The sequence below is a fragment of the Pangasianodon hypophthalmus genome, chromosome 1 (assembly GCF_027358585.1).
Source record: "Pangasianodon hypophthalmus isolate fPanHyp1 chromosome 1, fPanHyp1.pri, whole genome shotgun sequence".
Classification (NCBI taxonomy): Eukaryota; Metazoa; Chordata; class Actinopteri; order Siluriformes; family Pangasiidae; genus Pangasianodon; species Pangasianodon hypophthalmus.
Genome location: NC_069710.1, coordinates 33,823,030 through 33,850,403, shown reverse-complemented (window position 1 = coordinate 33,850,403; position 27,374 = coordinate 33,823,030). Strand labels below are relative to the sequence as shown.

The window sequence follows — 27,374 nt, the reverse complement described above, 5'->3', positions numbered from 1 at the left end:
GTGTGGCACAGACCTTTGTTATCAGTAAAGGCTTCTCCCCACAGTTTATTGTCTGATAGACGGCCTTGTATGCCTCTCTGCGCTTTGGAGAAATAGAGAACCAATTATAGGTTTCTCTAACAAGACATTCCACGCTACGTGGAAGAGTGTTTTTGGAGGCAGAGCTTACAGCTAACTGTAGGGAGTGACACACACAGCGGATAAGGACTAGATGTTTTAAGTCACTCTCCTCCCTCAGAATTTTGTGCACACCATTGTACACTCCTGTCATTACAGATGCATTATCTGTGCCAATGCCAAGCAAGTTCTCCCTCTTGAGATCACACTTCCCAAGAAAATCTAGAACTGCTCTGGCTATTGTTCTAGCATCCCCTCCCTCCAGCTCAACAAGGCCTAGGTAGGTAGCCACCACATTTGCCTTGTCCTCACTAAAATACCGAATTACAATCCCAAGGTACTTTGAGACACTTACATCAGTGCTTTCATCAAGAAGGAGGCTGTATTTGCTGTCACCAATATCAGCCACCAATCTTTTAAGGAAATATGGTGCCAACACCCCATGGATCATTTCAGTACTCTTGGTACGGTGCATCCGAAAATGTTTGGCTGCACAGGAATCTGGAAAAGCAGCTTTGCATGCTTTACCAATGTGGTCACAAGAGAGAATGGAGCGGTGCTCTGCTATAGCCATTGCCATTGTTGCCTCTGCCTGTTTTAAAGAGTCAGTGTATTTTGGAGAAAATGGCAATGTAGATTGCTTGGCTTGATTATAAGGCTTGGACTTTTCGTTGTGCTTCTGAGTTGATGCATGCTTTTTAATGTCAGATAACTCGGCACAAAATTCTGTCTTGCAGTACAGACAGTAAGCCCTTGTGTCATTGCCCACATAGAGCTTCAGCCACCCCTTAAATTCAGGGATCAGCTCCCATTCTTTTCTGTATTTTTGGGAATATATTTTAGAGTGTGACATGTTACTATTTGAATGTGTGTAATGTTCTAGCTGTATGTGTATATGTATTCATATTTGTATTGTGTATGCAATTTTTATATTTGTATTATGTGTATATGTTTTTTATATGTGTATATGAGTTTAATGAAGTTTATTGTTGTGTTTGAATAAGTACAGTGTACAGTCTCTAGATAAACTATCTGAATTCAGTGAGTTCAAAAACTGGAATGAACTAAAGCCCTGTGGTAGTGAGTAATATAAACACATGACAAGAATAAACGGTCACAATAATCTTTCAAATTTAATACAAAGGAGAAGCTGGTAAGTGATTGGTCTGTGGCAACACAGCGTGCACATGCGCAGTTCATTCACATCTATGTCAGCTGCTGTGCGGTCAACGGAATGCGCTGCTCGTCTCTCAGCCACTCACTGAACAGAGCAGACGCACAGAGGGGTGTGACTGCAGCAGGGAAGCAAGACCTCGTGCTCGCGCAGGACAGTACTGGTGACATTTGGAAAGTTGCTAAGGTTCGTCCAAAAAGTCGCTAGATTTGTCACTAGTCGCTTTTTTGGGAAAAAAGTCGCTAAATCTAGCAACAAAGTCGCTAAGTTGGCAACACTGGTAAAAACATGGAAATGTAAAAAGGGACAGGGTTTGAATGAATTTTCTTCCCATTAAGAATGGAGTGTGTTAAATTAGAGAGATGCATGTGTCATTATGAAGACCATCATTTTAGTTTTATCTGCATTTAGAAATAATTTTAATGATTTGAATTGGGATTCTATTCCCTTAAAAGCTTTTTGAAGTTTATTTATCGCTTCAGCCAAGACAGGAGCACAGCAATAAATAACATCATATCATCAGCATAAAAGTTCATATTTGCGTAATCAACTTTTCTTCCTAAATGATTTATAAAAATAAAGAATAAAAGTGCACTGTTGCACCTCTTTATGGACAGACAACACATTAGAAAACAAACCATCAGCCTGAACACAGAGTCCTATCCAACAAATAATGTGAAAACCAAGTAACAGCTCGACTGGACAGCCCTGAGTCAGTCAACCTCTGCAGCAGAATAGAACAGTCAATGCTATCAGACACCTTCCACGTATCAATGAAAAGTCAAACACAGTGTTGTTTCTTGTCTAAGGCCGTGACAATATCATTAACTACTTTCACAGCAGCAGTAGTTGTGCTATGGCGTTTTCTAAAAGCAGACTGGTATTCATGTAGTCATGTATTCACTCTATAAATGTTCCTTTAATTGTTAGCTTATTAAAAGTTCTAGTGTTTGGGCAAGAGCTGATAATTTGGGTGTAGGCCTATAGTTGTTAAGATGACAGGGGTCTCTACCTTTTAGCAGTGGGAGGTTTAAGAAGTAAGCATCTAAACCATCTGGTTTTGCAGATTTTCTAGGATTGAGTTTTTCACTATAAAATACAATATTCATGCTATATGGTGCAGTCCAGACCTGCAGTTAAAACAGTGTACGAATATTTGTGTTTTTATCAATTAAATTAACTGTATTTATGTACTAATTATGTATTATCACATTTCAAGACAACATGTGTTTAAAGGGTTGAAACCTGACATTTCTGTCATGTTTTTCCCAATAAATTAATATATTTTCTCTTTTTTATTGTTATATCTTAGATCTATACCTTTTATGCACATTTTACCTTATTAAGATTGTTTTGTGTTAAGCAAAGAGAAAAAAAACAGCTATTTATTTAATGATGCTCTCTTCAATAAGCTCCCTCATTCTCCTTACATACAGAATAACAGTGAACTGATTAGAGTAATTAATGATAAGCATTATCCTAATCAGTGCAGCATCATTAGTGTTCATTTAAAATAATAAATATTACATTTAGGTAGTTAGTAATACATTTATGAAATAATTTTAAAATTACTTACTTAGCTTTTCTGGATGCTTTGACCACTGGCAGCAGCCTCAGAAGACATTTCTCTGATGGATCATATTTACTCAAATCAAACTCATCCAGATTCTCGTCTGAGTTCAGCAACACAAACGCCAGAGCTGACCACTGAGCAGGAGAGAGACTGACTCCCCTGAGATGATTGTGATCTCGACTGTTCAGATAATGCTGTACTTCCTGCACTAGAGAATGATCATTCAGTTCATTCAGACAGTGGAACAGATTGATGGATTTCTCTGGAGATGGATTCTCCCTGATCTTCTCCTTGATGTACTCGACTGTTTTCTGTTCACTGTGAGAGCTGCTTCCTGTCTGTGGCATTAAGCCTCGTAAGAGAGTCTGATTGGACTCCAGTGAGAGACCCAAAAGAAAGCGGAGGAAAAGGTCCAGGTGTCCATTCTCACTCTGTAAGGCCTTGTCCACTGCACTTCTGAGGAAATCAGACATGTTTGATTTGGTTAAAAGATCAGACAGATGAGTGATTTGTTGTTCTGTTACATTTCTGCTGATGAAAGAGAGAAATGCATATGAAGCGGCCAGAAACTCCTGAACACTCAGATGTACAAAGCTGAACACCTTCCCAAAGTGAAGCCCAAACTCCTCTCTGAAGATTTGGGTGCACACTCCTGAGTACACTGACACTTCTGTGACATCAATGCCACACTCTCTCAGGTCTTCCTCATAGAAGATCAGGTTTCCTTTCTCCAGCTGTTGGAAAGCCAGTTTTCCCAGTGCCAGGATACTCTCTCTGGTCTGCTGAGGATCAGGGTCACATTTCTGATAGTACTTTTGCTCCTTGTGTTTAATCTGAAAGATCAGGAAGTGTGTGAACATTTGGGTCAGAGTCTTGGGGATCTCTCCAACCTCTGCTTCACCTAACATTCTCTCTAGAACAGTGGCTGAAATCCAGCAGAAGACTGGGATGTGGCACATGATGTAGAGGCTTCTTGAAGACTTCATGTGTGTGATGATTTTATTGGCCAGGCTCTCATCACTGATCCTCTTCCTGAAGTACTCCTTTTTCTGAGGATCACTGAATCCTCGTACCTCTGTTACCTGGTTTACACACTCAGGAGGGATCTGATTGGCTGCTCCTGGTCGAGAGGTTATCCAGAGGAGAGCAGAGGGAAGCAGATTCCCCTTGATGAGGTTTGTCAGCAGCACATCCACTGAGGTTGACTCTGTCACATCATACAAACTCTCATTGTTCTGGAAATTTAGAGGAAGTCGACACTCATCCAGACCATCAAAGATGAATATCACTTTGTGAACATTACAGTCTATTAACTGTAATTCTTTTATTTCTGGGAAAAAGTGATGAAGAAGATTCATCAGACTGAGATTTTTCTGCTTCATCAGATTCAGCTCCCTAAAGGGAAGTGGAAACATGAAGGTGACGTCCTGATTTGCTTTTCCTTCGGCCCAGTCCAGAATGAACTTCTGCACAGAGACTGTTTTTCCAATTCCAGCAACTCCTTTAGTCAGCACACTTCTGATGGACTTGTCTTTAAAGAGCTCATTACATTTGATGGGTGTCTCCTGTGTTGCTGGTCTCCTGGACGCTGTCTCAATCTGTCTCACCTCATGTTCATTATTCACGTCTCCACTCCAACCCTCTGTGATGTAGAGATCTGTGTAGATCTCATTCAGAAGTGCTGAGCTTCCATGCTGTGAGATTCCTTCATTAATTCTTTTACATTTCTCTCTCAGTTTGGATTTGAGTTTTCGATGGTACACGACAAATCCTGATAAAAAGAAGAATAAAATGTAAACTCTATGATCATCTCTGTTGACTATTGATATTTTCATATCTGTATAGCATATGTAATGTCAGTACTGATCTGTTATTATATTCTGTTGATAAAAGCACATCATTATGATGTGTTTAATAAATTTAGAGCAGTTTCCTTCCTCTAAAGTTACAGTGATGTTATAACCCCATGAGCTCTTACTCTTCTGCAGTGTGTTAGCGAGATCTGTGTGGTTCATCTTCTTCAGGACGTGCAGTGTGATCTTCAGCGCTCCCTCTCTGACACTGCTCTGATCCTCCTCATCCTCCACCTCCCTCTCAGAGCATGCTGGGTAATCTGGACTCAGGAGATTCTTAAATCTCTTCAGCTCATTCTTTAACAGAGTGATGACTTTGTGCTCCAGATCCTGATTTGAAACAGAAAGAAAAAAATACAAAAACATTTTAATTTCACATGAGTATGTGTTCATTAATGAAAACTTCATATTACTGAAAATATAAAACTACATTTTTCTATAATTAATCATAAAGATTCTACAAGCAGATGTAATAAATAAAAAGGTTTTGCACTAAATACAGCTTTGGGGATTTTAAAATCGTGTATTCCAGGCCTATTCAATAGGTGGCATCCAGACAAACTGGTTTCAGCTGAGGGCACAGACGAGCAAAATAATGAAGGAGAGTCATTAAGCATTTCTATGTGTTTGAAACCAATGAGGAAAACACAATACACTCGTGTTCTCTCTTAGTGTTGCTCAGTATTTTGTTCTGTCACATTGCAGTGAGAGTGGAATAGGTGTAATGATTACTCAAATCTCTGGCAGCAGACAGATAGAGATATTAATTAAAATGCTGGGATTAGGAAAAGTTACACACACACACCTTGAATATGGCCTCCAAATGCCTCTTCTTAATGATTTTTGATTTATTCTTCTGCAGTCTATGAACAAACAAAACACTTGGTAAAAGTTTAACAAGGACTATAAATCATATTCATAACTACAAACACAAAGCAGTGAATACACAGATATTTGAGAGATGTTTGATTATGAGAGTGTGAGAGATAAAACACTGCACTCATACATTAAACTGTCCTCACCTCAGATCAGTAGCACAGTCTGTGTCTCTGAAGTCTATTGGTTGATCCATTGACTCGTGACTCTTCATGGACACACAGCTGGGTTCAGGTGAGTCTGATCTCTCGCCCTGAATCAGACTAAACACACACAACCACTGCATCATTATTACTGTTCTGCAGCAATACTGAATAATTCAACTGTAGTTAAAATCTGATGGTATTCCTTATTAACACTGATACGATTCTTTAACCTTCATACTTAGATGTGTTAGATGTTTTTAATGTTACTAATTTCAGTAGCTTAATGTCACTAATCATCAGCTGGTTTTGAACATCTTGAGACAAAGCTGCTGAATTAAACTATTCACTAGTCACTTTTCACAGAAACACATCAGAGTCTGATCTGTTTAGTGTTGGTGAATGTGAGAACATTTCTGTTTTTCACTGGGTCACACCCTTCGCTCACCTCTCATATTCCTTTAAGCGCTTTTTCACAGACACACTCATGTTGGAGGTCATGTCTCCTCCTACAGATTACACCTGTAAACCTACACACACACACGCACACACACAGAGAGAGAAAGAGAATTTGAAGGTCACTTATGAAGCAGTTTGGTGACCGTTCCCACAACTAGCAGTGATAATGCTAGCCTGAATGTGGAAGGTTTTTAGAAGCTCTTACAAGGAGGCTAAACGCTGTCAACCTGCGCATGGCTTTGAAAGTGACACTGACTGGCAGCAATTCAATGGCCTTAACATCCCACGTACAGTCATTCAGGCTTTTAGGGAGTACAGGGACTCAAATCTACAAAAAGTTGCAGATTTACAAATGAAGCACTGAGCCCAGTGACACCATTTTTAAAGAACTAGCGATTTTCCCGAATTGGAAGAGACGCCTCATGCGTCTTCATTAGAGAGAGAAACACTGCAGGACACATATTTACTTCACTCCAACATGGCGGTGTTAAATCTAACCCTGTATCATCACACGCTTCACTTACAGGGAAATCAGGTCCTACAGTAAACTGTGGAAGTTACAACTTCAGTACAAATCAACTGAACTGTTCTTCTTCTAGTGCACATTCACAACATTCACATATTAGAGCTTTACATTTAGATACTTACTGTGTTTTTCTCCTGCCAATGATTTGCTTCCTTATTCCACAAAATGGACTTTGACTTTCACTTAAACCGGAACACACACACACACACATCAGTGATAAAGCCCTGTCAGATTAGAGTCATATAAAGTTTGTGCCCCCTCCATTGGCTCTAAACTCCAGTAAACTCCTCTGTGTGTGTCACTGTGTGTGTGTTTCTTATTGACATCATAGATATCTATATTAGAGCCCTAGCTCATACTGTTTAGAAGCATATTGATACTGATTTCCATTAAGAGCCATTTTTTGTTTGAAATTATTATTTTATTATTTATTATTTTCTGTATTTTTTTATTTCACTATTATTTTCTTTTTTTAGTTTACTTTTTTAATTTAAAGGATATGTTTTATTTTTTCAAGCATTTCTTTACATAGAACCAATGATCTGCCAACAGAATAAAAGAATTTAAAGATTGAAATAATTTTTTTAAAAAGTCTATAAATCGGTTTGATATTTTGCAAAATTTGTTTATTATTTTTGATTTTGATTAAAGGTTTTAATAACTGTATATTTGTTTTAATGTTATTGTGATATTCAATTAAATATGTCACTCAATTAAATTTGTCACTATTTAAAATATTTTCTCTTGAGAATCATTTGTAGCCTTTAGATCAGTTTCATTCATATTTCTGATTGTTGTTCAGGGATCTGTAACTACATGTTTAAGCTTGTTGCCGGGGTTACAATTCACATAATTACAGTGATTTAGAACCTAAATCTACTTTAGAGGCATCCAATTAGAAACGAGTATTCTCTGTCTGATCACATATTACACATTCCAGCATGTTCTTATACCATATAAACACAGTGTGTGTGTGTGTGTGTGTGTGTGTGTGTGTGTAATGAGATTACTCTTGCCTGCAAGCGCGTTTTTCTTCTCTCTGATTCATGAAATCGACTTGAGCTTTACAAACATTCCACACATAATTTCTCTAGAGTACACATCTCCTCACACACACACACACACACACACACACACACACTGTAATCACAAAGACACCTCTTTCTGATGAGGTTCCTGTCACTACACTGTGGCTGTGTCCTAAATTGACAGACATGAACTGGACACTAGGAGGCGCTGCAGCTAGCACAGGAGTACACTTATCAAACATTTAGCTCAAAAGTTGTTCACACTAGTGAAGGAGTATCCAGTGTCAGAACATTGTAACAGTTAGAGGTAAAGTTGTAACTTACTGTTATAGGAAAATAATCAACTTCAGGGCAGTAACTCCGCTTCATCACACCACCCTGTCATATTTTATTCCGTACTTATTGTAGCCTGTATAGCGCAAATAACCTGCTAGCTAAAAGGACTAGCGATTTTGTATGAAGACATTAAACATGACTGGTACATTTTCCACTTGCAGTGCATTATGGGTAACACAAACAGATAAAGAAATTACCTAGAGTTTTCATTAGAAGAGATTCTGTGTTCTAGTCTTTTTTAAAACACACATGGTTGAGAGATTGTGATTGGCTATATATTTACTGTATCTGGCAGATGCCCTTATCCAGAGCAGCTTACAATTATCTTATTTATATAACTGAGCAGTTGAGGGTTAAGGGCCTTGCTCAAGAGCCCAGGAGTGGCAGCTCGGCACTGCTGGGATTTGAATTCTCAACCTTCCAATCAGCAGTACAACGTCTTAACCACTAAGCTACCACTTCATGCTATCCACTTTATGCTACACCAAACTGACTGGCTGATATATAACCTAAAAATTCATACTGGTTTAATTTGCTGATAAATGTTTTTAACACTTTTTATTGCCTTGTGTATCTTATATTGTGTTTAATAATTCATAGCTGGTCTTATTGAATGACTCGATTAGAGGGCAGGGCTTAGGTGATTCAGCGCTCTGCGATCGCCCCACCTCCAACCACAGCATCTTCCTCAGCCGAGTGACTTCCAGCTTGTATCTGAACACATACACACACACACATACACACACACAGACACCATAAACAACCGTATTATATACAATTTCACACTTAACTTCACTAGTTAATACCAACACCTTTTGTTTATAAAAGGTATGTACCTATAGGAAGGAAACAGAAATCAGCGTGGGTCTAAAGCAGAACCTTCTGGAACACCAAAATTTACCTTACTATGTGTAGAGATAACATCACTATTTACATCTACAAACTGATAACGATCAGTCAAATAAGACCTGAGCCAGGAAAGGGCCGTCCCATTAATGCCTACTACATTTTCTAGTCTATCGAGGAGAATAGTATGATCAATCGTATCAACACCTGCACTACTGCACAACTGCTCCCCGGCCACCACAACAAAAAAAGGCTGCCCACTGCTCCGGGTGTTTGTTCACGGTGTGTGTGTGTTCACTACTGTGGGTTAAATGCAGAGCACAAATTCCGAGTATGGGTCACCATACTTGGCCACACGTCACATTCACATTCACATTCATTCACAGTCACATTCACATTCAAGGTCAAGCAACACAAGCAAGGAGACACAACCCTGATCAGAGGCCTGTAGTACGTAATTTACCACTTTAACCAGCGCTGTCTCTGTGCTATGATGAGGCCTAAATCCTGACTGATACATTTCATTAATTTATTTTTATGTAGGTACAGTATGAGCATAACTGCGGTGCTACAACCTTTTTAAGATTTGATGAGGGGTTTGATAACTGCTAGTTTAAAAGATTTAGGTACATAGCTAGTGCTTCTGGAATTATCTGTTTGAAGAAACGTGTAGGTAGGGGATCTAGTATACAATGATGATTTTGATCAGGAAATTAATGAAATTAGTTGGGTCTCTCAAAGGTGAGTAAAACATTCTAATCACTGGTCTGATATGGTTATATTATAGTATCAAATTGGCTGGTTTTAAATTTTTAGTCTGAATTTTTTGCCTGATATTTTCAATTTCATCATTGAAAAAATTTCATGAAGTCATTGCTGCTACATATTCATGGTGTGTGTGTTTCTGTGGTGATCTTATTCCTAGTTAATTTTGCTACAGTATTAAATAAAAATCTAGGATCATTTTTGTTATCTTCTATTAGGGTGAAGTGATATGTTGATCTAGATGAGAGCTTATATATATATATTGATATTCTATAGCTCAGCAGGTTCTCCTTCCATGCTGTTTGAAATATTACCAATTTAGTTTGATACGATTTACAAGAGCAGTCTGATCTGGCCTGTGGACTTCTGTGTTCACTTTAAACCAGTTTTTTCAATACTGAAACTTTAAATCTAAGAAAAGAACAAAAGTTTCCATTGGCAAGAAAGGAGAAAATGGAGTTCATTCAATGCTACTTTGAGGAAAGACATTCATATTTACACATTCACACAGGAAATTAAGTCTGAAATTAAGCTTTAAGTCTGTTATAAAAGTGTAAAAGAAGGGAAAGCATTAGCAGCAGTGGAACAGTGTTAGTGTATATTATCAGGAACACTTGTGTCTGTGGGGAACGATGTCACGGAGTGAAGTCACACAATGAAGCATTTTGATGCCATAGAGGTGTTTCTGCTTCTGTACCAGAAAATTTCTCTCTCTCTCTCTCACACACACACACACACACACTCTGTGTTCAGAGGAAGCTGAAGATTAATCACCTACTACGAGTTTGTAAGTTTGCAGAAATAACAGAGAAGCTAAAAGGACATTGAGGGAAGCGGGAGAAAAAACTATTAGTTTGGATAAAACAGGTTTTGTGTGTAATTAGAGGTCATGTGACCAGAAAGACGTTAGAAGAAAGATGTTACTAATGTGGTGGAGAAAAGATTGAACACAGTTAAGACCTGATTTTACTTTAATGTCCTCATTTTAATTTGTGTTAAAAAGTAAGAGGAAATGATGAGGGCAATATGTTTTTTTAATTGTTAAGCAGCTGTTTGTTATGCTGAATGTTTGTGTTGTATTAACTCTTATTCATGTCTTTCTCATGCGAGAGCGAGGCCAGAGAAGCTCAGATGAGAGAAGAGGCTCCGGTGGAGGAAAGCTTTCAGCCTCAAAAGGAGAAGATGGTGCTGGAGTTTTGTGCAGGTGTTTAACTGGAGTTTCTCAGCAGAACATTGATTGAAATGACCTGTGTAGAGTTCACACCTCTGTGGTGTTCAAATGCCGAGCAAAACACAGGGCATGATGACTCTTCCACGCATGCGCAGAAGGACACTTCCGGCCTTACGGACGTTACCGCGCGATTTTTATTTTTACTTGTCTGGAGTCATCCGACATTACGCTTAAAGGAAAGGTGAAAACACACATAATATTAACTTACCGCTTAAAAGAAGCTTTTCAATCTCCATCCAGTTTATAGTGCTTCTTAGTCCTCTGGTGGTAGATCGCTAGTTTTTGTCCCAAATTCCATCAGTAAGTTAGGAGTTGTAGACTGTTCATTCTAACGGACATCATTAGCGAGGGATCTGTTTCGGTTCACTAGCTAGTTGGCAATTTCAGTAGGCAGTGAAATAACTAACACTTTGGTGGTAGCTAGCAAGTTAGCGAATGTAGCTGTGTACAGATTCATTTGAAGATGATGCACTACTAAAAGGAAACAAGTCTGGTTGTGGTAATGCTAGCTAATAAGCTACACATTAGCTGTTAGGGTGATTTTTCTTAAATGTACAGAGCCAAAGCAACACAAGTAGGGGAGAGTCAACTGGAAGAACTTGTTGAAAAACTGGATGCCCAGGTCTGTTACTTACAGTCATTCTCTGTAGAATTATATTGTACTATGTGTGGTTTTTTGTAACTGTAAAACAATTTTTTTAAACTAAATGGTGTCATGGCTCACTTGTTGACACTCCATAACCTGTGTTTCTTGGCAGACCATGGATGTAATTTCACACAGGAGCTCTACTGTTCTTCATGGTCTTCCCTTGTACATGAGAGAGACAGCTTCAATTTCAAAGACCATTCTGGTCATTTATTTTGAGTTTTATTTGAACTTTTACAAGCACTACTGTTGCAAACCTAAACTAAACACCTTACAAAGGTTTACCCCAGTTCAGTTGTTTCAGTTTCTTTATGAAATAGTTGACTGTTGTCCATTATTTACTGTGTTTCATAGGACACTGATGCATTGGGGCCGTGCACAAAGGGCATGAAAATGGGAATCCTTGAAGTGGTAAATGACTGCACTGCTCACTCAGGATCAAATTCCACGGTGGTCAATGTGGCAGTCGTATTGGAAGAGGAAGTAGTTATGGACAATCTGGGAGACTCCATAAAAGCCTTCATTCTCCTCTTTGGTCTGCTTTACGCTCTTAACATAGAGTATCCCAAGGACTTAAGGTACACCTTTGAAGCCGTCCAGAAAATCTTTGTGAACCTTGGAAGTGAGTGCACTGCAAGAGTGCAGTCTCTAAAGAACAAATTATTGCAGCTGTAATTTAAACATTTTCATGCCAGTGATTATTTTTGGCAATACTGCAGTTGGAAACAGATGTCTGACAATTATTTGAATTTGAATTGAGTTGCTGAACAGCATGGTTGAACTTTCACACCAGATGTTTGACAGACTTGAATTTTTCTTAGAATTGTTGAATTTGGTTTTACATGGTTGAACTTTTGCACAAGATGTTTCAGAAATCCATTCATTTAAATGAACAAAAATCATTTAATTAATCCTTTATTTTAATGTCTTTTAAACGGTACTGTAAGGAACCAAATTTCTTTTGATCTAAAGCAAAGGCATTTGATTTTGAAGTGAACCTGTAAGACCTTTAGATGGAGAAGTGAAATTAGTAAGCTTTGTAAATCAGAGTTCTCATGCACTTTTCTGCAGTTCAAACCAGTTTGCTCTAGGTGATATTATTGCGTAGTCTGGTACTAAAATGCAGTAATGATATATTTCATTTACATATGTATTACTTTAACATGCAGTGTGCACATATTCTGTTTTAAATTGTTCTTTTGTACACAGAACGTCCAGTTCAAATCAGGATGCTGTAAAATAAATGTATGTAAAATATACATACAGAATTTTCTAACTGCACTTGAGCTTTTACAATGTATTGTATCTCTTGTATTCTGTTTTGCACAGTTCTGTTGTATGCAGTACTTTTGTGCAGTTCTACACTGTATGCTCTTACAGATCTTATTAAAAATCATTTAATAATTTACCATACATTTTGCATTGTATGAAATGTATTTTGTCAAATACATAAAGGTGAAAATTTGTACTTTGGTGAATTTAAGTGCTTGGCTTTGCAGTTATGCAAACTGAACAAAAATAGCTTATCCAATTTAAAATATATTGGACCAACTATTGGACCCCTATTTGGTCAAAATAGAACCTTTAATTGACTCAATATTTTATTTCAATTTCAGTCAACATTAAGAGCTCATCAGTACAACTAAAAAAAATATATTTTACATAACTTAAATTGAGCCAACTAAAAATTTTAGGTGCAACAGGTCACTAGAAAATTTTGAGTTGGAGAAGCCTGTTTTTTTTTTTACAGTGCAGACACAAACACTCTGCACTTATCAATAATAAATACCCCCCACACCCAAACACTTATTTGGTAACAGTGTAGGTGATTCCACTTACAGAAATAAAGAAATGAAGTCTTCATGTCCTGCCTCCTATATGGACTCAGAGCCATTTACTGTTCATTGTGTAAAATGTTAAAAGAAAGCAGATTATTTATGGGTCATTAGTGATGTATGACCTACAACCTTTGTGGGAAATAAGTTCACCGTGTTTGTTGTTGCCATGATACCTCACACTGTACATTGTTTTTGTTGGAGCAAAGCCTGTAGGTTTATTCATAGCAATGAGTTTAAATACTGCTAATTAATACTTACCATGCTAATTGATATTTCAAGTCTAAAAACACACATAGTATCATAGAAACTTGACTGCACTGTGCTAGCTAGCTTAAAGTCTCGAATCTCTAGCAGTTATTTTTTATATTTTTTAATATTTTTTATATTTTAGGCATTTATTCAACATTATGCTAATGATGACACATTCTTTGTAGATTCTTTGTAATAATCCTTGAGGGTTATTATGTTCTATAATACTGACTATATAGTTTGCTGTGTTGAGGAGGTAAATATACATCACTCATCAGAGTTAGCTGGCTAGCTTATTGCTAACAAAAGATGAACATGGAGGTGTGCATGTTTTTTCCAGGCCAAAATGACACTCACCATTCAAGTTAAGTCAAACACAGCACTATATTACAGCATGGATACAGACTCAGGTGCAAACACACACACACACACACACCAAAAAAATTTAAAACAATTAAAAATATATATAAACACTCGATTTAATAAATTTAAAACATAATTATGTACAGAGTCGACTAAATTAAACTTTTCTAATCTTAATTTTCTAACAACTTCAGTAGGAAACAAATGACTTTAACTCAGTGTATAAACAGTGAATAACTTTGAGCAATGACCAAATTACTGCATTGAACTGATAGTATAAAATATTTATAATGTGTTTTAAACATAAATGTTTGCTTCTGCTACATGTAAATGGAAAACATGAACATACTGTATATACAAAACTATTAAATGTCATTATAAGTGCATTAACAGTTTCTAATGAGAAAAGATTCATTACTGTACAGTTAAAGTTTATTTATCTCAGCTGGTGCATTTTTACAAACAACTAGAGAAGCAGAAGTGCTGACATGTTGTACACCATCTGATTATCACTAAATGATCATGTTTTTCAAACACTTTGTACTGTAAGAGTTTATCCTCATCATCCTCTGTGTGTGAGACTCAGATCAGATCAGATCAGAATTAAAGCGGCTAAAATCTGTAAAGAAAGAGAAAAGAGCAGAACGATCAGATTTGATCAAATGTTTATCAGAATCAGTCATCAGATTCCTCACAAGAAAAATCAGTGTAAACACTGTGTGTGTGTGTGTGTGTGTGTGTGTGTGTGTGTGTAAAGTACAGTATTTATATTCAGAGCCCCGAATACACATATTAAACTATAAAACAAACAGAAATTATTAAACTGCATAATCAGTAAAAATCACTGTTACTGTGTGTGTGTGTGTGTGTGTGTGTGTTTCAGTCAGTAACTCACTGTAGTGTCTTCAGTTTACAGTGTGGATCCTTCAGTAGATCAGAGAGCAGCTTCACTCCTGATTCTCCTGGTTCATTGAGGTTCAGATTCAGTTCTCTCAGGTGTGATGAGGTGTTTGACTTCAGAGCTGAAACCAGAGCAGCACAACCTTCACCTGTAATACTGCAGCGATCCAGCCTGTAGAGAGATCAACATTTATAGATCAACACACACTCACACACACACACACACACACACACACACAATGCTTCACAGCCCATGAAGTGTGTGTATGAAAGCCAGAAGTAAATCCAGATTGTTACACGTCTATTTCACTGTTTGTTATTTTTGAATCTGGAAAACGATAGCAGTTATTGCTGCTCTATTAAAATTGTGCTCCAGGACAGACAACATTTTATTAATCTAAAACAGCCATATGACACAAATGCAGGATCCACAGTGTGAAAGTGATGATCTGACCTCAGTGTCTCCAGTGTACAGTGTGGATTCTCCAGTCCAGCAGAGAGCAGCTTCACTCCTGAATCCTGCAGTTCATCATTGTAACTCAGGTCCAGTTCTCTCAGACTGGAGGAGTTTGAGCTGAGAACTGAGGACAGAGCTCTACAGCTTTCCTCTGTGAGATTACACTGATACAGCCTGGGAGAGAAATGATGATATATCAGAACACTGACATCTCAAACACAAACATACACAAATATAATGTTTATCCTTTTAGAAATTAAGCACTTTTTAATACATCCTAAAAGCTCTCTTGTACCTGCACTAATGAAATAATTAAACACACCTGAGTAAATCACAAACACCTGTGAAGCCCTACGTCCCAAACATTATGGAAATGGAGGGAAATGTATAAAACATGCTGTAATTTCTACATGGTAAACCATAAATGTATAAAAATATCACTGATTAAACTCTGAGAATGTGCACTTTAACCACATGTGAATTATTGGAGTCCAAGTTTAAAACTGTGGCATACAGAGGCAAATAAAAAATAAATCCTATATGCTACACTGGCATGTGTGTGTATGTAGACTTCTATAGAAAAGATAACAAAGATGGCAGTCCATTATTCTGTTATTCACTATTCATCAGCATTATTCATCACTATTTCAGTTTTTTCTTGTGACTAATATAAGCCGTTTTGTCAGTGACATGTCCACAGTATGAGATTTATAAACATTTGGTAAGCATTTTGTAACAACAGTTACGTTGTGAACCTGTTTAGCTTTATGTTTGGAACTTTTGTCTCTGTGTGAGTTTTCTCTTTGGTTGTGTTTTCGTAAAGGGATCGTTGTTTGGTTGTCATGGGACATGGCGACTCGCTGGGAATCATGGAAATGGGAGTTCTCTTGACGAGACATTGCACATGTGGACCTGACCGCTGCTTTCATAAATTAACAAGCTATTTGAGGATTTAGTATTTTTCTAAGTTGTACTAGTGTATAAATTAATCTAAAGACAACCCACAATGCACCTGTAGGGGGCGTACATGTGCTCTAACTGATGTTCTGTACCCAGAATGCATTTGCAAATAAAACCAATAAAACATTTGAGTTTATTTTGTAGTTTAATCTGATTATTAACCATCCCAACATTAGTATAGAGTGAAATGCATCACTGATACTTAAAATACAATTTATATTTGAAAGGTTTAAATAGTAAAATGTTTAATATTTTGTCAACCTCTTGTTATGCATCAGGCTTGTTGCTCTACATTTTACTGTTATTAGGTTTATACTATAATAATGACAATCAAATAAACAAAATGTGAAAGTGATGATCTGACCTCAGTGTCTCCAGTGTACAGTGTGGATTCTCCAGTCCAGCAGAGAGCAGCTTCACTCCTGAATCCTGCAGTTTATTGTAACTCAGGTCCAGTTCTCTCAGACTGGAGGAGTTTGAGCTGAGAACTGAGGACAGAGCTCTACAGCTTTCCTCTGTGAGATTACAGTTCCACAGCCTGGGAGAGAAATGATGATATATCAGAACACTGACATCTCAAACACAAACATACACAAATATAATTTATCCTTTTACTTAGAAGGTTTCGCGTGTACTGTGTGTCTGTGTTTTCTCTCTCTCTCTCTCTCTCTCTCTCTCTCACACACACACAGAGAGTAAAAGATGTTTTCATAGAAGTTGGCGAGCAGCAGGTTGTAATGTCGCACAGAGCAGCACAAAGTCAATGTAAAAACATGGAAATGTAAAAACCAGCGTTGCAAACTATTTTCAATGGAAAGTAGCTAAATGTCGCTAAATGAGGTCATGCGTCATTAGCATGTTAATGACGTCATCACGTCGTATTTGCATTCTGCCGCTGCGTAATGTGCCACAACTATGTACATAGCAAATGAAAAAGATAAAAAAATAAATAAAATAAAATTTTTAAGTCAGCCTGCCTCACAAAACCAAAGCAAATTCATTGTATGTGAAAGAAAAACACTATTTAACAACTTTTGTGATTCTGATTCCAGATCACTCCATGAGAATGCTGAGACAGAATTCGTCATCATCCACAAGATCCATACCCGCAGTGCTCTCCTCCTGTGGGGTGATATTGGATGCAGAGGATGAGCTAGAACCTGGACAGAACTTAAATGAATAGGCAGCTGAAGTGCCAAAGAGCTGCAGCACTTTATCAGGCAGTTTGTGCTCATAACATGCATCTCCAGCCAACCTCAAACCATATCTAATATACAGAATAGAGCTGAGGGTCTGCAGGGACATGCGGTTCCTGAGTTTGTTTGTAATGACACCCATTTGACTGAACAGCCTCTCTACCTCAGCATTTGAGTGTGGGAGGGAGAGGACAGAAACTACAACAGAAGCCAAGTCTTCATATGGGTTTATGCCTGCTGAAGCTCTATACTTCTTAACTTCAGCCCAGAATGCCAAAGTGTTTGTTGTTTCCTCCCATTTCTGAAGGTGAATAGACCTCCACTGATTAATAGTTTTATCAGTTGTGGCCGGGCAATATCCTAACAGGTCTGCAAGTTTTGCCATGTCTGTAAGACTCTTGTTGTGGTTTAGTGTCTCCCCCACATTGAACAAAGACATGTGCTGCAGTATCTCCATATTATCTGGGAGCCTTGCTCTCAATTCATTTGCTAAGGAGATGGTGTAGTTCACACATCTTCTTCGCACACAGTCCTCCTCCTCGGGAGAGAGGTTCAGCTGTGCTGCCTTGGACTCAAATATATAGCCAAGGTATGGTTTGGGAGAAATGTGTCCCTCTATTGGCTCTTTAAGGACATCCATTTTTGCCATCGGATTAATGACTCTGCTGCAGACAGACTTCATAAGCCTCATTAAACAGTCAAGCAGCTTGAGCGGATCCGACTGTTCCCCCTCAAAAGCCTTAACAGCAGACTGCACCTCACTAATTATAGATTTTAAAAAGTGAGATACAGGAGGTTCTGTGGGTCACTGTACATGGAATGTAGAACATCTGCCATGTAACAGTGCTCACTCAACATGGTGAGACTGAAATGCAATTTTAACTCCTCCCACTGATCCAGGATTCTGGACACAGCAGGCTCTATGGAAAGCCAGCGTGTGGCACAGACCTTTGTTATCAGTAAAGGCTTCTCCCCACAGTTTATTGTCTGATAGACGGCCTTGTATGCCTCTCTGCGCTTTGGAGAAATAGAGAACCAATTATAGGTTTCTCTAACAAGACATTCCACGCTACGTGGAAGAGTGTTTTTGGAGGAAGAGCTTACAGCTAACTGTAGGGAGTGATACACACAGCGGATAAGGACTAGATGTTTTAAGTCACTCTCCTCCCTCAGAATTTTGTGCACACCATTGTACATTCCTGTCATTACAGATGCATTATCTGTGCCAATGCCAAGCAAGTTCTCCCTCTTGAGACCACACTTCCCAAGAAAATCTAGAACTGCTCTGGCTATTGTTCTAGCATCCCCTCCCTCCAGCTCAACAAGGCCTAGGTAGGTAGCCACCACATTTGCCTTGTCCTCACTAAAATACCGAATTACAATCCCAAGGTACTTTGAGACACTTACATCAGTGCTTTCATCAAGAAGGAGGCGGTATTTGCTGTCACCAATATCAGCCACCAATCTTTTAAGGAAATATGGTGCCAACACCCCATTGATCATTTCAGTACTCTTGGTACGGTGCATCCGAAAATGTTTGGCTGCACAGGAATCTGGAAAAGCAGCTTTGCATGCTTTACCAATGTGGTCACAAGAGAGAATGGAGCAGTGCTCTGCTATAGCAATTGCCATTGTTGCCTCTGCTTGTTTTAAAGAGTCAGTGTTTTTTGGAGAAAATGGCAATGTAGATTGCTTGGCTTGATTATAAGGCTTGGACTTTTCGTTGTGCTTCTGAGTTGATGCATGCTTTTTAATGTCAGATAACTCGGCACAAAATTCTGTCTTGCAGTACAGACAGTAAGCCCTTGTGTCATTGCCCACATAGACCTTCAGCCACCCCTTAAATTCAGGGATCAGCTCTCATTCTTTTCTATATTTTTGGGAATATATTTTAGAGTGTGACATGTTACTATTTGAATGTGTGTAATGTTCTAGCTATGCGTGTATATGTATTTATATTTGTATTGTGTATGCACTTTTTATATTTGTATTATGTGTATATGTTTTTTATATGTGTATATGAGTTTAATGAAGTTTATTGTTGTGTTTGAATAAGTACAGTGTACAGTCTCTAAATAAACTATCTGAATTCAGTGAGTTTAAAAACTGGAATGAACTAAAGCCCTGTGGTAGTGAGTAATATAAGCGCATGACAAGAATAAACGGTCACAATAATCTTTCAAATTTAATACAAAGGAGAAGTTGGTAAGTGATTGGTCTGTGGCAACACAGCGTGCATATGCGCAGTTCATTCACATCTATGTCAGCTGCTGTGCGGTCAACGGAATGCGCTGCTCGTCTCTCAGCCACTCACTGAACAGAGCAGACGCACAGAGGGGTGTGACTGCAGCAGGGAAGCAAGACCTCGTGCTCGCGCAGGACAGTACTGGTGACATTTGGAAAGTTGCTAAGGTTCATCCAAAAAGTCGCTAGATTTGTTGCTTTTTTGGAAAAAAGTCGCTAAAACAAGCGACAAAGTCGCTAAGTTGGCAACACTGGTAAAAACATGGAAATGTAAAAAGGGACAGGGTTTGAATGAATTTTCTTCCCATTAAGAATGGAGTGTGTTAAATTAGAGAGATGCATGTGTCATCGTAAAGACCATCATTTTAGTTTTATCTGCATTTAGAAATCATTTTAATGATTTGAATTGCGATTCTATTTCCTTAAAAGCTTTTTGAAGTTTATTTATCACTTCAGCAAAAACAGGAGCACAGCAATAAATAACATCATATCATCAGCATAAAAGTGCATATTTGCATAATCAAGTTTTCTTCCTAAATGATTTATATAAATAAAGAATAAAAGTGGTCCCACTGTTGCAACCCTTTATGGACAGACAACACATTAGAAAACAAACCATCAGCCTGAACACAGAGTCCTATCCAACAAATAATGTGAAAACCAAGTAACAGCTCGACTGGACAGCCCTGAGTCAGTCAACCTCTGCAGCAGAATAGAACGGTCTACGCTATCAAACACCTTCCACATATCAATGAAAAGTCAAACACAGTGTTGTTTCTTGTCTAAGGCGGTGACAATATCATTAACTACTTTCACAGCAGCAGTAGTTGTGCTATGGCGTTTTCTAAAAGCAGACTGGTATTCATGTAGTCATGTATTCACTCTATAAATGTTCCTTTAATTGTTCGCTTATTAAAAGTTCTAGTGTTTGGGCAAGAGCTGATAATTTGGGTGTAGGCCTGTAGTTATTAAGATGACAGGGGTCTCTACCTTTTAGCAGCGGGAGGTTTAAGAAGTAAGCATCTAAACCATCTGGGTCTGCAGATTTTCTAGGATAGAGTTTTTCACTATAAAATACAATATTCATGCTATATCGTGCAGTCCAGACCTGCAGTTAAAACAGTGTATGAATATTTGTGTTTTTATCAATTAAATTAACTGTATTTATGTACTAATTATGTATTATCACATTTCAAGCCAACATGTGTTTAAAGGGTTGAAACCTGATTTTTCTGTCATGTTTTTCCCAATAAATTAATATATTTTCTCTTTTTTATTGTTATATCTTAGATCTATACATTTTATGCACATTTTACCTTATTATGATTGTTTTGTGTTAAGCAGAAAAAAAGCACTTAACCAAAGAGAAAAAAAATAGCTATTTATTTAATGATGTTCTCCTCAATAAGCTCCTCATTCTCCTTACATACAGAATAACAGTGAACTGATTAGAGTAATTAATGATAAGCATTATCCTAATCAGTGCAGCGTCATTAGTGTTAATTTAAAATAATAAATACTACATTTAGGTAGTTAGTAATACATTTATGAAATAATTTTAAAAATACTTACTTAGCTTGTCTGGATGCTTTGACCACGGGCATCAGCCTCAGAAGACATTCGTCTGATCTGTGATATTTCCTCAAATCAAACTCATCCAGATTCTCGTCTGAGTTCAGCAACACAAACGCCAGAGCTGACCACTGAGCAGGAGAGAGACTGACTCCACTGAGACGATTGTCATCTTTACTTTTCAGGTAATGCTGTACTTCCTGTACTAGAGAATGATCATTCAGTTCATTCAGACAGTGGAACAGATTGATGGATTTCTCTGGAGATGGATTCTCCCTGATCTTCTCCTTGATGTACTCGACTGTTTCCTGTTTGTTGTGAGAGCTGCTTCCTGTCTGGGGAATTAGGTCTCGTAAGAGAGTCTGATTAGACTCCAGTGAGAGACCCAGAAGGAAGCGGAGGAACAGGTCCAGGTGTCCATTCTCACTCTGTAAGGCCTTGTTCACTGCACTTCTCAGGAAATCAGACATGTTTGATTTGGTTAAAAGATCAGACAGATCAGTGATTTGTTGTTCTGTTACATTTCTGCTGATGAAAGAGAGAAATGCATATGAAGCAGCCAGAAACTCCTGAACACTCAGATGTACAAAGCTGAACACCTTCCCCAGGTGCAGCCCAAACTCCTCTCTGAAGATTTGGGTACACACTCCTGAGTACACTGAAGCTTCTGTGACATCAATGCCACACTCTCTCAGGTCTTCCTCATAGAAGATCAGGTTTCCTTTCTCCAGCTGTTGGAAAGCCAGTTTTCCCAGTGCCAGGATACTCTCTCTGGTCTGCTGAGGATCAGGGTCACATTTCTGATGGTACTTTTGCTCCTTGTGTTTGATCTGAAAGATCAGGAAGTGTGTGAACATTTGGGTCAGAGTCTTGGGGATCTCTCCACTCTCTGCTTCACCCAACATTCTCTCTAGAACAGTGGCTGAAATCCAGCAGAAGACTGGGATGTGGCACATGATGTAGAGGCTTCTTGAAGACTTCATGTGTGTGATGATTTTATTGGCCAGGCTCTGATCACTGATCCTCTTCCTGAAGTACTCCTTTTTCTGAGGATCACTGAATCCTCGTACCTCTGTTACCTGGTTTACACACTCAGGAGGGATCTGATTGGCTGCTCCTGGTCGAGAGGTTATCCAGAGGAGAGCAGAGGGAAGCAGATTCCCCTTGATGAGGTTTGTCAGCAGCACATCCACTGAGGTTGACTCTGTCACATCACACAAACTCTCATTGTTCTGGAAATTTAGAGGAAGTCGACACTCATCCAGACCATCAAAGATGAACATCACTTTGTGAACATTACAGTCTATTAATTGTAATTCTTTTATTTCTGGGAAAAAGTGATGAACAAGATTCATCAGACTGAGATTTTTCTGCTTCATCAAATTCAGCTCCCTAAAGGGAAGTGGAAACATGAAGGTGACGTCCTGATTTGCTTTTCCTTCGGCCCAGTCCAGAATGAACTTCTGCACAGAAACTGTTTTTCCAATTCCAGCAACTCCTTTAGTCAGCACACTTCTGATGGACTTGTCTTTAAAGAGCTCATTACATTTGATGGGTGTCTCCTGTGTTGCTGGTCTCCTGGACGCTGTCTCAATCTGTCTCACCTCATGTTCATTATTGACGTCTCCACTCCAACCCTCTGTGATGTAGAGATCTGTGTAGATCTCATTCAGAAGTGCTGAGCTTCCATGCTGTGAGATTCCTTCATTAATTCTTTTACATTTCTCTCTCAGTTTGGATTTGAGTTTTCGATGGTACACGACAAATCCTGATAAAAAGAAGAATAAAATGTAAACTCTATGATCATCTCTGTTGACTATTGATATTTTCATATCTGTATAGCATATGTAATGTCAATACTGATCTGTTATTATATTCTGTTGATAAAAGCACATCATTATGATGTGTTTAATAAATTTAGAGCAGTTTCCTTCCTCTAAAATTAAAGTGATGTTATAACCCCATGAGCTCTTACTGTTCTGCAGTGTGTTAGCGAGATCTGTGTGGTTCATGTTCTTCAGGACGTGCAGTGTGATCTTCAGCGCTCCCTCTCTGACACTGCTCTGATCCAACTCAGCCTCCACCTCCCTCTCAGAGCATGCTGGGTAATCTGGATTCAGGAGCTTCTTAAATTTCTTCAGCTCATTCTTTAACAGAGTGATGACTTTATGCTCCAGATCCTGATTTGAAACAGAATGAGAAAAATACAGAAACACTATTATGTCACATGAGTATGTGTTCATTACAGGAAACTTCATATTACTGAAAATATAAAACTACATTTTTCTATAATTAATCATAAAGATTCTACAAGCAGATGTAATAAATAAAAAGCTTTGCACTAAACACAGCTTTGGGATTTTAAAATCGTGTATTCCAGGCCTATTCAATAGGTGGCATCCAGACAAACTGGTTTCAGCTGAGGGCACAGACGAGCAAAATAATGAAGGAGAGTCATGGAGCATTTCTATGTGTTTGAAACCAATGAGGAAAACACAATACACTCGTGTTCTCTCTTAGTGTTGCTCAGTATTTTGTTCTGTCACATTGCAGTGAGAGTGGAATAGGTGTAATGATTACTCAAATCTCTGGCAGATTTTAATTAAATTAATTTATTTATTAATAATAATAATAATTTATTAATTAAAATATTTAATTAATTTTAATTAAAATGCTGGGATTAGTAAAAGTTACACACACACACCTTGAATATGGCCTCCAAATGACTCTTCTCAGTGATTTTTGATTTATTCTTCTGCAGTCTATGAACAAACAAAACACTTGTTAAAAGTTTAACAAGGACTATAAATCATATTCATAACTACAAACACAAAGCAGTGAACACACAGATATTTGAGAGATGTTTGATTATGAGAGTGTGAGTGATAAAACACTGCACTCATTAAACTGTCCTCACCTCAGATCAGTAGCACAGTCTGTGTCTCTAAAGAGTATTGGTTCATCCATTGACGTGTCACTCTTAATGGACACACAGCTGGGTTCAGGTGAGTCTGATCTCTCACCCTGAATCAGACTAAACACACACAACCACTGCATCATTATTACTGTTCTGCAGCAATACTGAATAATTCAACTGTAGTTAAAATCTGATGATATTCCTTATTAACACTGATACGATTCTTTAACCTTCATACTTAGATGTGTTAGATGTGTTTAATGTCACTAATTTCAGTAGCTTAATGTCACTAATCATCAGCTGGTTTTGAACATCTTGAGACAAAGTTGCTGAATTAAACTATTCACTAGTCACTTTTCACAGAAACACATCAGAGTCTGATCTGTTTAGTGTTGGTGAATGTGAGAACATTTCTGTTTTTCACTGGGTCACACCCTTCGCTCACCTCTCATATTCCTTTAAGCGCTGTTTCACAGACACACTCATGTTGGAGGTCATGTCTCCTCCTACAGATTACAACTGCAAACCTAGACACACACACACACACACACACACACATATAGGGACTCAAATCTACAAAAAGTTGAAGATTTACAAATGAAGCACTGAGCCCAGTGACACCATTTTTAAAGAACTAGCGATTTTCCCAAATTGGAAGAGACGCCTGACGCTCCAGCGCTTCATTAGAGAGAGAAACACTGCAGGACACATATTTACTTCACTCCAACATGGCGGTTTTAAATCTAACCCTGTATCATCACACACTTCCCTTACAGGGAAATCAGGTCCTACAGTAAACTGTGGAAGTTACAACTTCAGTACAAATCAACTGAACTGTTCTTCATCTAGTGCACATTCACAACATTCACATATTAGAGCTTTACATTTACATACTTACTGTGTTTTTCTCCTGCCAATGATTTGCTTCCTTATTCCACAAAATGGACTTTGACTTTCACTTAAACCGGAACACACACACACACACACGTCAGTGATAAAGCCCTGTCAGGTTAGAGTCATATAAAGTTTGTGCCCCCTCCATTGGCTCTAAACTCCAGTAAACTCCTGTGTGTGTGTGACTGTGTGTGTGTTTCTTATTGACATCATAGATATCTACATTAGAACCCTAGCTCATACTGTTTAGAAGCATATTGATACTGATTTCCATTAAGAGCCATTTTTTGTTTGAAATGATTATTTTATTATTTATTATTTTCTGTATTTTTTTATTTCACTATTATTTTCTTTTTTTATTTTACTTTTTTAATTTAATGGATATGTTTTATTTTTTCAAGCATTTCTTTACATAAAACCAATGATCTGCCAACAGAATAAAAGAATTTAAAGATTGAAATTATTTTTTTAAAAAGTCTATAAATAGGTTTGATATTTTGCAAAATTTGTTTATTATTTTTTATTTTGATTAAAGGTTTTAATAATTGTATATTTGTTTTAATTATTATTGTTATTGTGATATTCAATTAAATATGTCACTCAATTAAATTTGTCACTATTTAAAATATTTTCTCTTGAGAATCATTTGTAGCCTTTACATCAGTTTCATTCATATTTCTGATTGTTGTTCAAGGATCTGTAACTACATGTTTAAGCTTGTTGCCGGGGTTACAATTCACATAATTACAGTGATTTAGAACCTAAATCTACTTTGGAGGCATCCAATTAGAAACGAGTATTCTCTGTCTGATCACATATTACACATTCCAGCATGTTCTTATACCATATACACACAGTGTGTGTGTGTGTGTGTGTGTGTGTGTGTATGTGCGTAATGAGATTACTCTTGCCTGCAAGCGCGTTTTTCTTCTCTCTGATTCATGAAATCGACTTGAGCTTTACAAACATTCCCCACATAATTTCTCTAGAGTACACATCTCCTCACACACACACACACACACACAATGGAATCACAAAGACACCTCTTTCTGATGAGGTTCCTGTCACTACACAGTGGCTGTGTCCTAAATTGACAAACATGAACTGGACACTAGGAGGCGCTGCAGCTAGCACAGGAGTACACTTATCAAACATTTAGCTCAAAAGTTGTTCACACTAGTGAAGGAGTCTCCAGTGTCAGAACATTGTAACAGTTAGAGGTAAAGTTGTAACTTACTGTTATAGGAAAATAATCAACTTCAGGGCAGTAACTCCGCTTCATCACACCACCCTGTCATATTTTATTCCGTACTTATTGTAGCCTGTATAGCGCTAATAACCTGCTAGCTAAAAGGACTAGCGATTTTGTATGAAGACATTAAACATGACTGGTACATTTTCCACTTGCAGTGCATTATGGGTAACACAAACAGATAATGAAATTACCTAGAGTTTTCATTAGAAGAGATTCTGTGTTCTAGTCTTTTTTAAAACACACATGGTTGAGAGATTGTGATTGGCTATACAGTCAGGTCCATAAATATTGGGACAGTGACACAGTTTTGGTAATTTTGCCTCTGTACACCACCACAGTGGATTTGAAATGAAGCAGTCAAGATGTGAAGCGTAGACTTTCAGCTTTAATTCAAGGGGTTTAACAAAAATATTGCATTAACCGTTTAGGAATTACAGCCATTTTTTACAGAGTTCCTCCATTTTCACAGGCTCAAAAGTAATGGGACAATTGACGATAAGCAGTTTCATGGCCAGCTGTGGCCTGTTTCCTCCTTATATCATGATAAATTAAGGAGATAAAAGGTCTCGAGCTGATTCCAAGTGTTGAATTTGCATTTGGTAGCTGTTCATGGGAACTCTCAATATGCCGTCCAAAGAGGTGTTGATGCAAGTGAAGGAGGCCATCATTAGGCTGAAAAACCAAAACAGACCTATCAGAGAGATAGCAGAAACTTTAGGAGGGCCAAATCAACAATTTGGTACATTCTTAAAAAGAAGGAATGCACTGGCGAGCTCAGCAACACCAAGAGGCCTGGGAGACCACAGAAAACAACTAAAGTGGATGATTGCAGAATTCTTTTCTTATTGAAGAACAACCCCTTCACAACATCTAGCCAAGTCAGGAACACTCTGGAGGAGGTAAGCCTATCATTGTCAAAGTCTACAATCAAGAGCCACCTTCATGAATGTAAATAC

The 27,374-nt window shown here is 37.9% G+C and overlaps 1 protein-coding gene and 2 long non-coding RNA genes across 3 annotated transcripts in view; 1 reads left to right on the top strand and 2 right to left on the bottom strand.

Annotated features, from left to right (window-relative positions):
• Positions 1 to 25,228, bottom strand: part of LOC113523756 (uncharacterized) — a 507,872-nt gene extending 482,644 nt beyond the window's left edge. Inside the window, exons 1-7 of the mRNA XM_053235375.1 lie at positions 25,168 to 25,228; positions 24,715 to 24,796; positions 24,270 to 24,386; positions 24,057 to 24,114; positions 23,328 to 23,532; positions 21,353 to 23,120; positions 16,705 to 16,878 (exon numbers count right to left, since the gene is read on the bottom strand). Of these exons, the coding sequence (XP_053091350.1) occupies positions 16,705 to 16,878; positions 21,353 to 23,120; positions 23,328 to 23,532; positions 24,057 to 24,114; positions 24,270 to 24,386; positions 24,715 to 24,767 (2,375 nt within the window). The 5' untranslated portion in view covers positions 24,768 to 24,796; positions 25,168 to 25,228. The remainder of the gene's footprint in view (positions 1 to 16,704; positions 16,879 to 21,352; positions 23,121 to 23,327; positions 23,533 to 24,056; positions 24,115 to 24,269; positions 24,387 to 24,714; positions 24,797 to 25,167) is intronic.
• LOC128318604 (uncharacterized) lies at positions 5,737 to 6,901 on the bottom strand. Its single transcript, XR_008302014.1, has 3 exons — positions 6,844 to 6,901; positions 6,185 to 6,266; positions 5,737 to 5,856 (listed from the first exon to the last, which is right to left on the bottom strand). It is a non-coding gene; the product is annotated as an uncharacterized LOC128318604 (long non-coding RNA).
• Positions 10,511 to 12,986, top strand: LOC128318599 (uncharacterized). The gene is made up of 2 exons (XR_008302009.1): positions 10,511 to 11,549; positions 11,928 to 12,986. It is a non-coding gene; the product is annotated as an uncharacterized LOC128318599 (long non-coding RNA).
• Positions 25,229 to 27,374: the final 2,146 nt, after the last annotated feature.